Here is a 12,140-nt window from a genome sequence, read left to right as displayed (position 1 = left end):
CAAGGAGTAAGTCCTAAACACTGTCTGGTGTGGCCCCCAAACAAAAACAGACAATCAAATAAATGGAAAATTGCAAAGCTAATCTTAAGTGACATCAAAGAATATATATGAAGTATATAAGCCTTTACTGAGAGGATCAGCTTTGTAATTGAAAAGCCCTATGAAGGCCTACTTGTAAAGTGTTCAGATTTATTTAGCATAGCTTTATAGATATTTTTCATTCTATGTGTTCCACAATTTTTAAAATTTTATAACAGTTTAGGTAACATGGTTAATGATGTTAGCATTTATGGTAAAAGCAAACAAAATACAGACATACACAATCTCTGCCAGCTCCTGTCTGTCGATACCACCTGATCTGCTCTTCTAGCTTCATAACCGTATTTCTTAAGTCATTCTTTTCTTCGGTCAGTTGACTGATATGTCCTGTAAGCTCAGCATTTTGTCTCAGTAGTCGTTCCATCAATGAGCCACAAGAAGTACTTGGGGACACTAAGCTAGGCTAGAGAGAGATAGTGTCATAGATCACACATGCACAAAGATAGATGAATAATGCAAACAAAAATGTGGAGAGGCATTGAGGGTATCAGGTTTCAAAAAAGAAATTGTGTTTGAATTGAGCTTACAATAGAAAATAGGATTTTCCAAGCAGGAAATAAGATAGAGAATGACATATTGAGAAGAAACAGAAGAGCAAATGCACAAAGGCTTGCATGAGAACACACTGCTTTTAGCCAGCTTGTTGCTTGTTATGGAGGGAGTTAAAGTTGACTTCACTTTACAGATAATAGAGTAATAGAGAGTGCAAAGTATAAAAAAATTTAGGCAGGAGCATGTCACTGACAAAGCTTATGTGTGTGAAACACTCCTTTGCCAAAGTGTGCAAAATAAACCAGAGAATAAATCCTAGAGTCAAACAAACACATTGGGAATATGTTGTTAACTGCAGACTACAGAAATGTGAAAAGTCTGAATGAAGGAATGAATAAGGACTAGAGAGAGTCTAAGGCAGATGTGTTATTTAGGAGGTAGAGCACAAGGACTAAGTGACTGGGGAAGGTGTACAGGGAAAAGTGAAGAAAAGCAATCTACTGTGACTTTCGGCTTCCTCTACTGTGTGATATCATGACCAGAAAGGCAGGCTTGGGGAAGGAAGGAGAAAAGCAGATGATACTCAGTTTGAAATGTGTCTGTGAGGTTCCTCAGAATCACCACGTGGTACATTTCCCCAAGGAAATAAATTCAGTAACTAACAGAATGTATGTCTAGATCACAGAGAGAAGAAAGAGAGTGCATCAGAAGAAACGCTCTATCTATAAGGGTCAGACTTTTAGTCAAATTTTTAAAAACTAAAGATCCCTATACTCCAATATAGTACCTGGTACATAGTAGCTGGCTGGTACATTTGCCAGTAATAAAGAAAGACTAGAGAAAAAAACCATGAGAATGAAGGAACTTTCACAATTGTATAATTAGAGGGGGGAAAAAACAGAGGTAAAGGAACTAAAAGTGCTCCTCCATGAAAGAAGTGAATAACTGTCAGAAAGGCAAGAAAAGGGTAGTTTTCTGTTTGTTTGGTTTTTTTAAGATGGAAGAGGTCAAAGTGTCAAATGTCAAAAGTCCCAAAAGAGATAGGGACTGAAAAGATTCACCAGATTATCAATTGTTGAAGACTTCTATATCATTGTGAGGATGATTTTACTAAGCAATAAGAGTAGATGCCAGACTACTGTTTCAAAAAACCTAGCACCATAACATAATGACAACAATAAACTCATAATGATAACCCTACAAAATTTCACTATGATGTACTGGGGGAAGGCAAACATTTTTATTAATACTGTCACTGTCAATGTCCTCCCGTTGTTCATTGATTTGCTCAAATGGGCACCAGTAACATCTCACAACAAATTGTGAGAACTGTATTTTATTAATAAGAAAAATAAATGAAAAGATGAAAACTCTTCAGATTTAAGACTTACCTCTTCACTTGGTTGCCCAGTAAATTTTTGCAGCTGTAAAATAACTCCATCAATACTTTCTTGAACCCAAATGAAATTTTCGTCATCTACTGTTTCAAACTGTAGTCTTTAAGAAAAAGATAAAAATGTCAAAAATACAACTTTCAACTGGAGATATTGACTAGCATAAATATTACAGATATCAGGTGACTCTACTTTGCCTATAAACACACAAATACATACACACACGTGTAAGATGTTTTTTTCACCACATCCAATGGTGCTCAGGACTTGCCCCTGGCTCTGTGCTCAGACTCCTGAAGACTTAGGGGGCCAAATGGAGCATAGGGGTCAGTCTTGTACAAGACAAGCACCTGACCCACTGTACTATTTCTCTGATCCTGTTTATGTATTTTTAAAATGACTTTTATTTTTTAATAAACACACTATAATTTCTTCCTCACATGAAGCAGGTTTTTCCCCCTAGGGTCAAGATGTGTGGATAATGTGCTGGCAGCAAATTCTAACCTTTTAGATGCTTTCTGGGAAAGCTGCTGTAGTATTACAGCCACACGTTGAAGATTTTGTCGGATGATTTCTAACTCATGATTAAAGTCACTGCTTCCTCCGTTCATTTCAATCAGTTTAGGGTAGCTTGATTCATTTGTCTGTCCTTCTATTTTTTGCTGAAGAACCCAATTTCTAGTTCGGTCATTAGTTAAACTCCATGTGCTTGGCTAGCAATTTTGAATAGAAAAAGAAAAAGCAACAATTAGAATAAACAGCATGCCATACACTTATTGTTTATATAATTATTTTAAATTTTAAAGGCTTTCATTTTTATATATGTGTATTTGTACTTAAAAATTTCTTAAACCATTATAAAAATTATGTGATGGAAGGAATGCAGTATTTTTTTAATAATGTAGGTAAAACAGATACAATAGTACTAAAGTTTATAGTATTGATGTACAAAGTTACTACTGCCCCACATCAAAGTGCCCAAAGTTCAAAACCAAAGTGCAAATTTACCTCATTAAGATTCTGATACAGAATTCTTCTGTTTTCTCTTTTTTCTTCTCTTTCTAGTTCTTGCTTCTGGAATTCCTGCATAATTCCTTGCAATCGTTTTCCTTCAAGGTCCAACTTATAGACTTGTTGCCTTTTTTCTTCTAGCTGGCGCTGAAGGTCTTCTACTTTTGACTGGAGTTCATGCATTTTTTTCTGTCCCTCAGTGTTGGCCTCTTGTTCTGTCTGCAACGTCTTCTTGTGAACCTGCCTATCCTTTTCCATTTGTTGTCTTGCTTGCAAAGAATCAAGCTTATATTTCTCAGTCTCATTTAACAACTCTACTATGCGACTGTGCTTTTCCTCTAATTGTTTTTGTAGCTCCTTAAGAATATTCTCAGAGGGTAAGGTAGGCCAAGGCTGCCCACTCTCATCACAGCTCTGCAGCTGGGCATGCAATTCCCGCTCTCTCTCCAAGGTGCTACTCATTTCCTGAATCCGAATTTTCTCTGATTCAAGAAGTACTTGAAGCTCTAAGTTTCGACCTCGCTCCTCTGATAACTGGGCATCATGCAGCATTCTTTGTGATTCTATTTCCTGCTGTGATTCATGTAGTAGCTGTTTCTGTTGTTCCAGAAGTAGATTTAGTTGCATATTCCTTTGTTTCTGACCCTCAAGTGAAAATTTCAGATCCTTATATAAGAAAAATTAGTTGAAGAATTTGTTAATATCATTAAACACCCTTTGCAAGCCATGTATCTGTGCCCTGAAGCACCAAGTTGGTAGTATTGGCAATAAAACTGATTATATAATTTAAATTTTTGGTAGTTAGAGCATAATTATTTGGATAATCTGATGATTTTTAATTCAAGAAAACAAAAAGAGAGCTAAACTAAATAGTTTCTTCTCAAACACATTTTATCTGGATAAGGAAAAAGCATAGTACATTTTTTCCCAGGAATAACACTGCTAAAAATGCATGCTTTTTCTTATATGACATGAGTCCCTTTAAAGCATCAAATTTTGGTATCTTTTGAGGGGGAATTGGTTGGGAGGGGGCGCTTTAGGTCATACCTGGCAGTGTACAGGGGTTGCTCCTGGTTCTGTGTTTAAAAGTGATCGCTGGTGGTGCTTAGGGGACCATACATAGAGATGGGAATCAAACTGGGATTGCCAAAAAAACCACGTTTTATAATCCCACATACTAAAAATAGGGCTTAGGGGAAAGCAGGGTTAGGAAAATGACAAAACCAATACAAATCTGTAATGACAATATTTAGTAACTAGTATTCACCTGTTCCTGTCATCGAGAGAGCTTAGTAAGCCTGAAGGATACCCTAGCTGATATTGGGGGAAAGGGAAGAAGGAATGCTATCTATGTACTTTTTTAGTAAAGAATTAGTGAGTTCATGGATGATGTGCATAAAAGAAGAGTTGTGGGACTAGCTCTTCAAGTGGGCACCATGTGCAGTACAATCTGACCTGAGCTGAGATCTGTACAAGGTTGGGACAGAACAAAGAGAAGGGACTCACTTTGGATTTTCTAAAAATATGGCAGCATGGGCTCCTGCCAGAGAAGTATCACTCATCCCCAGGCAGAAATAGGAAACAAAAAATGCCTTTGTATTAAACTGGTATGACTGCCCTCTGTATCAAACTGTTTATGCATCAACTCAAATCTCTCAAACACATTCCACAGCAGAACAGTCTGCATGCATCTTTGGATGGATGAAGTAAAATAAAAAACTCAAACCATCAGTATTTTCTGATAATTCAACTTAGCTGGCATTATAAGTATGCAACACATAGTTGAACACCTAGTAAAGGAGACTAAGGTTCACGTTTTAGAATTAGGAAAGTTGCAAGATGTTTTTGTATTGCTTGAATTTTCCCATCCATAATGAGATATAAAGGTAACACACCTCAAGTTCTTCTTTATCACGCTCTTCACTGCGTCCTAGTTTGGCTTTTTCTTTCTCCAAAGCCCACTGAAGCTCTCTAGATTTTTTCTGTTCATTTACTAGTGTGTCATTAAGCAAATGCACTTCATCTGTTTTATCTTTAACTTCCAACCTAAATCAAAGACAGAAATGAACTTTCATATGACCACCTTGACCAAGTTTATATTGGAAAAAAAATGAAGATATTACAGATTCTTTTCAAAGCAACTATTTCTGGTATACAAATATTAGCTACTAGTTGTCACTACAAGCAATTTTTGTAACAAAATAATTTTAATAATTTTTTTAATCTACAAAAACAGGGGAATCACCACATGTATTTGTGTGTGGCTCCAATGTTCAAGAATTGACCAGAAAACATAATATCTCTGGATTTACCAACAAATCTATCCTTAAAAAGTCATTTCAGTGGAAATCATTTTACATATTTTAGCTAATCATAAATCCAAATGAGATCACAAATATTTCAAATTACTTGGTGGCAAAATAAAGGTTAAAATGATCTATTTAATGTAAGAAGTTTTAAATACAACTGAGGCCACAGTAGAGAGTATGGTAATACCTGAGCATAAACTTACCATTTAGAAAATTTTGGAATTTCCCTCTTCATTCATTTTTCCTATAAATCAGAAAGTTTCCTGGCATTTAGACATCATGTAGAATGCTACACTTGTTAAAGATTTTGCACACTAAATTGCTCTGATTCTTTTACTAACTTAGGTCTTTCATAAGGATTCTTGGCATACCTGAAGGCCTCTAACTCTTTCAGGTGCTTATGCTGTGCCTTGAGTGTTGTCTCCAGCTCTAGTTTAGTTTGTGCAAGTTCATTCTTCAGTTCGGCAACCACCATTTTCTCAGAACTCAGATGTTCCTGCAGTTCTGTTGCTCTGTCTTTCACACTGCTGAGCTCCACTTGCATCTCCAGTATTTGCGACTGCTTATGTTGCATATTATATTCCAAGAGGTCTAAATGAAAAATTAAGGTGGTTAATAAAATATGATCGATCAACACATATTTGGTATAGAAACATTTTCATAAACAGAATGCTAGTAATTTAGAAGATTGCTTCAAAGTAGTTTAGAAGATTGCTTCAAAGACTGCAGGTCCCAGATTATCAATTTATTAAAGCACATAAACAAGTATCTTCCTCAAACTACTCAGGATTTCAGAAAAGTAATAACATGTGTGGACAATGAACTGGGGTCCTGGGATAACTCAATGCAAAAGCACCAGCCTGGCAAGCCTGAGGCTGATGGGGCTGAGTTTAATTGGCAACAGAGTCCCATAAGCCTGAGCAGGATTTAAGGCCGTTTGGGATCCTGGTGCCACAATATGTCTGCCGTCTCCAGTGTACCTCCGCCATGTGTGTATGAGCAGCAAAACCAAGAGTGTGTCCCTCCACCAAGTGACCACTGCAACAGAAATATGCACCAGGACCACAAAAAGTGAGTTTTGTGAGCACACTGCAAGCACCACATCCAAGTGTGTACAACCTCTGGTGACTGCAACATCACCAACAAACCAAAGGTAAAGATGAATAAAAAATATGTATCTTTTAAAATTGATAAATATATTAATTTACACATGAAAAACTTACATGAAAAACTTCTGTGCCTACACAATGCTATGTTTTTTCATTTCAACGGTTTTGTTTTGGGGGGCACACCCCACCAGTGCTCGAGACTTAGTCTGAGCTCTGCATTCAGGGACCACTCGCTCAGAAGACCATATGTATTAAGCCATCACCTGGGTCACTGCCTGCCATAAAGTTTTTTGATTAAAACAAAATATTTTCAGATACTACCCATGTAATCAATAATTATCAGTATTACAGTAATTCATAATACTGTGTATTTTTACATTTCAGACTTTGTTATATATTCCTTATAGTTTACGACCAAGAAAAAGGATTTAAAAAGAAAAAGTTATTCATATTGTAAATACAATTTTCTTTCACCAGTTTATCCTCATATAGGGGTTTGAAGCACAGAAGACAATTTCAATGGACTAAACAATCTGGTCTATGTAATATTTATTTTACATGAAACTGTCATTTCAAAATGAATTAGAAAATATCTTTATTTTATCTAGAGTAAAATTATGCATATTACCTGCCTAATGTTGAGAATGAGAAGAAAATGTGACTAAGGGAAAATGTGTTTAACAATAATCATGATTATTTAAGAAAACAAAGTTTATTATTCTCTTGTATTTGTACCATAAAACATGAGGTTGATACACAACATACCTTGGTTTGATTGATCACTTTCTTGCTCTCTTTTCAAAATCACATTCCTACCATTTATTTGGTCATGCAGGGCTTGAATTTCAGATAACAAACTCCTCCTATCTGCACTCTGCAGCCATTCCATAGCTGCCTGATATTCAATACCCTGTGACAATGCAAAGAAAAAAAAAATCAAATCAAGAGAGTTGCAAAGGTATAATAAAATTAAGCAGGACATCTGGAAAATGAAAGGAACACACAAGCTCAAATTTTGGAAAGTTCAGATTATTTTGTAACTGGTTATATTGATTTTGACCACTGGTGAAGGAGGTTATCAGCAAGGTTTCTCTCCAGTGTAAAGCAACTGTTCATTTTTTATAGAAAAAGTTTTTAAAAATATGTCTTTCTAGGATCTACTATGAAATTGCAATCATACTTTTCTGATCAAACTTTTCCACATGATAGTTCTTGTACTCATAACTGATTATTGCTGGAACTGATTATTACTATAAATGCTTACTAAAGGGTGATTTACTGATTTCATTTCTTCTACATACTAGTTAGTATTCTAAGTAAAAATTTTATTCATTTAGTTGTATCAGATTAGCACTGTAGCACTGTCCTCCCGTTGTTCATCGATTTGCTTGAACTGGCATCAGTAACGTCTCCATTGTGAGACTTGTTACTGTTTTTGGCATATCGAATATGCCACGGGTAGCCTGCCGCATACACGGGTAGTTGTATCAGTATGGCCTTGCTAAATGTGTGTGTTTGTGTGTGTGTGTGTGGCGGAAGGGGGGGTCAGGGATTAATCCCAGGATTTCACACACACATGGAGATTGCTCTACTGTTGAATGACATCCACAACAAAATTTGTGGATTCTTATATTACTCATGATATATAATCTGTCACTGTCGTTGTTTAGCTTGACGTCCAAATTTGTCCCAAACTGGCCTTAGGAATGATTTCAGGTTGAATTTTATGAGCTTCTGAAATACTCCCCTCACTCTTTAAGCAATTCATTACTTTTCAGCAAAACTAGAAACCCCACGTTCATCTGTACTTTTCTTGTCGCAGTTCTGCAACTGACCATTTTGTACAATGAGTCCTAGTTCCTTATAAGGGTGAATGTATTTAAAAATCAAGATCTGGGAGCTAAGTGTTATGAGTAAATTTTTAGTAACTGACCTAATTTCTTTATTAGTTATTCGTCCCAAGTTGGAATGTAGAAAATTCTAGAGTGAAAAGAGTCTTTTCATGTTTTCTGTTTATTCCTAGAAAATATGACCATTTGACTAAATTTTCAAATTAACATATAATAAAAATTAGAAAAACTGTGAATATCTCAGCTGTAGCTTTATTGATTCCAATTTCAATAAGTTTTCTTTAAATAGTATGCTTTTTAATATTTTTCCTTAACCATTTGGGAGTTTTTATTTTCATTACCTGTTTAAAAAAATGTGTGCGTGCATAAATGTGTGCGTGTGCGTGCATGCATGCGTGCGTGTGAGTGTGTTTGTGTGTGTGTGTGTGTGTGTGTGTGATCTTCTAGGGATTCAGAGATTGATTTCAGGGCCCCATCTGTGTGAACCATGTTTTCCACCACTGAGCCATATCGCGATATCCCTGGCCTCAAGAACTGACTTTTTTTAAAAAATTTTTATTAGTGAAACACCATGAGGTACAGTTGTAGACTTACAAATTTAAGAACTTTTATGTTTTTTAACCTCTCCATGTATCAAAAGAATTCACTAATTTTTACATTAATTACAACTGATTCTTATCATTCTTATCATTATATATTTACAAAATTATCTATCACTAAAATTTATCTTAAGTAATTCAATATCTGCCATGCTTTTATAGTTGTTTGTAAACATGTATAGAGTGGAAAGCATTTTAAAATCGTTAGATATATATCTTCATACTGAAGTTCAATACAGTGACAATGTCTTCTCTCATGTCTTATAAACAAATAAATGTTCTTTCTTTGGAGGTGGGGGAGATGGCAGATAGGGCATACCTGGAAATGAACAGGGACCACAAGTGGGTCAGTGCTCAGGGGCTGCAACTGGCAGTACTCAGGGGATTATTTTTGTGGTGCCGGGCTTTGGACCAGGGCTGCGGCTATAGCCATATGCTAAGTAAACATTTCTTAACCTTGTACTAATCTCTCTGACCCAACAAGTGCTTTCCCCCCCATCCATTTAGGAATGTGCGTTTTGTACTTTCCTGTTTTATATTCATTATTTTGATATCTAAAATGTTCCCAAGTGGGGCTGGAGTGATATGATAGCACAGCAGGTAGGGCATTTGCCTTGCATGCGGTCGACCCGGGTTGAATTTCCAGCATCCCATATGGCCCCCCGAGCACCGCCAAGAGTAACTCTTGACTGCAGAGCCAGGAGTAACCCCTGAGCATCGTCAGGTGTGACCCAAAAAGAAAAAAAAAAGAAAAGAAAACCTAACACAAAACAATTTTCCTAGTAGTGACGGTCCATCATTCATGTCTTTAAAAAAAAACAATAACAATTCTGCTTATTAATGCTGAGTATATTTGAAGGATTTAATATTTAACTGTTTCTGAAATATTTTAGAGAAATGGAAAATATCTTTAATAACATCAATGTTATAGAACTCAAATGATAAGAACTTAGTATATTTCATTCCCTCTATGTTCTTTAGCTTATTTTATTGCTCCTTTTCTACCTTCATAAGTTGGATGATTGGCTTATTTTTAGTCTTGAGCGATAGCACAGCGGGTAGGGCGTTCGCCTTACAAGCGGCCAACATGGCCGACCCGAGTTTGATTCCTCTGCCCCTCTCGGAGAGCCCGGCAAGCTACCGAGAGTATTGGATATGCCAGACACAGTAACAACAAAGTCTCCAATGGAGACGTTACTGGGCCCGCTCGAGCAAATCGACGATCAACGGGAGGGCCTTTACCTTTACCTTTACCTTTATTTTCCAATAGCACATAAAATATTTAAGGTATATAAGGTAAAATCATTTTTAACTCAATATTTTTGTCTCCAATTAAAAATTTAACATTCAAATTTAATCAATAACTCATTTATTACTATTTTAAGACACTGCTTTAAGGTTTCATTCTGATACCTGTTCTTTCATTCTGTGTTCCAAACAGTTGAATAAAGCAACTGTATCTCCAGTACCTAGAGCTGTCAACTCGGTTTGAAAGGCAGCTAGTAAGACACTGCGCTCTTTTAAGAATACTTGCTGAAGGGCAAAAAGAAGTTCACTTCGCCAGTCTGTCAAGCTCTCGCGAGGATGAGAACTCTCATAAGCCTTGCAAAATATAAACAAAAAAAGGTTTTGAACAAGCACGTTTTTAAAATATTCTAAAAATGGTATTAATCTACCAACAAAAATATATACTAGAAGTAAAAAAGCATATGGATTTATATTTCAAGTGTGTGATCTGAGGCATTAAACAAAGCATAGTAATTCACACAAAAAATCATGAAAGATAACATATGAAATGTCTTATGATAAAATTTATTAATAAAACTACTTAGATGATGCTTAATACTGAGTACCTTAGCTTCTCTATGAATTTGCATTTTAGTGATCAAATCCTTAAGGGATGAGATTGTACTGAGGTAAGCTCTTCTTTCTTCTAGCCAAGACTCTGAAACTTGCTGAGCAGAATGGTCTTCTCCGTCGCTATAGGGAGACTCAGTGAGAGAGAGCACCTGCATGCCTTCATTATGCAGAGCTCTGAGTAATCCCTTGAAACCAAAACCCAAAAGCCAAAACCATGAGAAATTCATCAAATATCAATAAAATCAGGCATAGATAAATACAATTTAAGCAAAACAGCTTATCTAGTCATATGAATTTGGAAGTCACTGCTCACAGGAAATGTCAGTCCTCCATCACTGAAAGCCTTCTTCTTTCTGGAGGGGTAAGCCAATCCTTATAGGCAGGCTATAATCTTTGTACCTTTCAGTTCTAAATTCCTTCTGGTTTTGGATTTGATGATTAGCCACTAATCTGACCAACAGAAATATGTAGAAAATAAATTCTAGTCCTTGAGAGTGTTTTTAATAAATAAAACCAGGGCCAGAGGTCAGGGTGCTTATCATTCCAATTTGATCCCTGGCACTAAGAGGCCCCCCAGAACACCACTGGGTGTGACTCTGGTGGCCTGGAGTACCACCTAGATGGCCCAAATTGTTACATACAACCATAGAACCCAAGCAGCACCACATCTGCACCCAGTTAAATGAGTATCTTCTGGAGTGGTGCCTGATCCCCATAGCATCACTTGGGAGCACTTCCCTTTAAAATATACAAATGAAACCACCAGAAAAATAATTACTGACAGTATTCCTACAAATACTTACTACTGAATCTATTGTACTTTGTTATATGCTAAATAACAGACCTAACTATGAAATTCTTTTCTCAGACAAGAGTAACTCCTTAAAAACTTAAAAACTCCTTAAAAACTCCTTAAAAACTCAGACACTAGGTAACTCCTTAAAAACTCAATGATCAATACAGAAATCACAGTGGTTAAATTTTATTAAAAGGTAAGTCTTTTAGTACCTTTATTTTCTTTGGAAATGAATCCGTTGAACTTTCACCTTCTTCTCTTCGGTCTTCCGATGCTGTATCAAATCCTTGACTTTGTGTAAGATAAATTCCTTGACCCCAGTCTGATCCAGAATCTACTTGTAAAAACAAAACAAAACAAAACAAAAACCCCCAAACCATTAACTACTAAAATAGAAACCCTTTCTAAATAAGTACTATTAAAATTCCAGAAATTTATAACTTACCACTGGAACAAACTTCTCTAGCTTGGTAAGCATCAGAATGTGCTACTTCAGGAACTGTGGACCCCTAATCAGAGAAAAAAAAATACATTAAAAATATTTTTTCCTTAATAAAAATCAGGTACAACAGTTTCATGGGGCTGTAAAAAACAAAACCAAAGCAAAAAATACAACTGATT

At 36.1% G+C, this 12,140-nt stretch overlaps 1 protein-coding gene across 7 annotated transcripts in view; it reads right to left on the bottom strand.

Moving 5' to 3' along the window:
• The window catches only part of AKAP9 (A-kinase anchoring protein 9), a 153,745-nt gene that overhangs the window by 15,059 nt on the left and 126,546 nt on the right, over nt 1-12,140 (bottom strand). For 4 of the 7 annotated variants that reach the window (XM_056118632.1, XM_056118637.1, XM_056118634.1 and 1 more), the window contains 11 exons: nt 11,965-12,028; nt 11,732-11,856; nt 10,717-10,908; nt 10,277-10,465; nt 7,180-7,324; nt 5,677-5,896; nt 4,892-5,042; nt 2,994-3,662; nt 2,490-2,698; nt 1,983-2,088; nt 320-502 (listed from right to left, as the gene is read on the bottom strand). In XM_056118632.1, coding sequence (XP_055974607.1) covers nt 320-502; nt 1,983-2,088; nt 2,490-2,698; nt 2,994-3,662; nt 4,892-5,042; nt 5,677-5,896; nt 7,180-7,324; nt 10,277-10,465; nt 10,717-10,908; nt 11,732-11,856; nt 11,965-12,028 — 2,253 coding nt within the window. The remainder of the gene's footprint in view (nt 1-319; nt 503-1,982; nt 2,089-2,489; nt 2,699-2,993; nt 3,663-4,891; nt 5,043-5,676; nt 5,897-7,179; nt 7,325-10,276; nt 10,466-10,716; nt 10,909-11,731; nt 11,857-11,964; nt 12,029-12,140) is intronic. The other 3 variants (XM_056118633.1, XM_056118638.1, XM_056118635.1) reach the window with 1 other exon arrangement.

The sequence above is a fragment of the Sorex fumeus genome, unplaced genomic scaffold (assembly GCF_029834395.1).
Source record: "Sorex fumeus unplaced genomic scaffold, SorFum_2.1 ptg000037l, whole genome shotgun sequence".
NCBI classification, from domain to species: domain Eukaryota; kingdom Metazoa; phylum Chordata; class Mammalia; order Eulipotyphla; family Soricidae; genus Sorex; species Sorex fumeus.
This window is presented reverse-complemented; position numbering and strand designations above follow the sequence as displayed.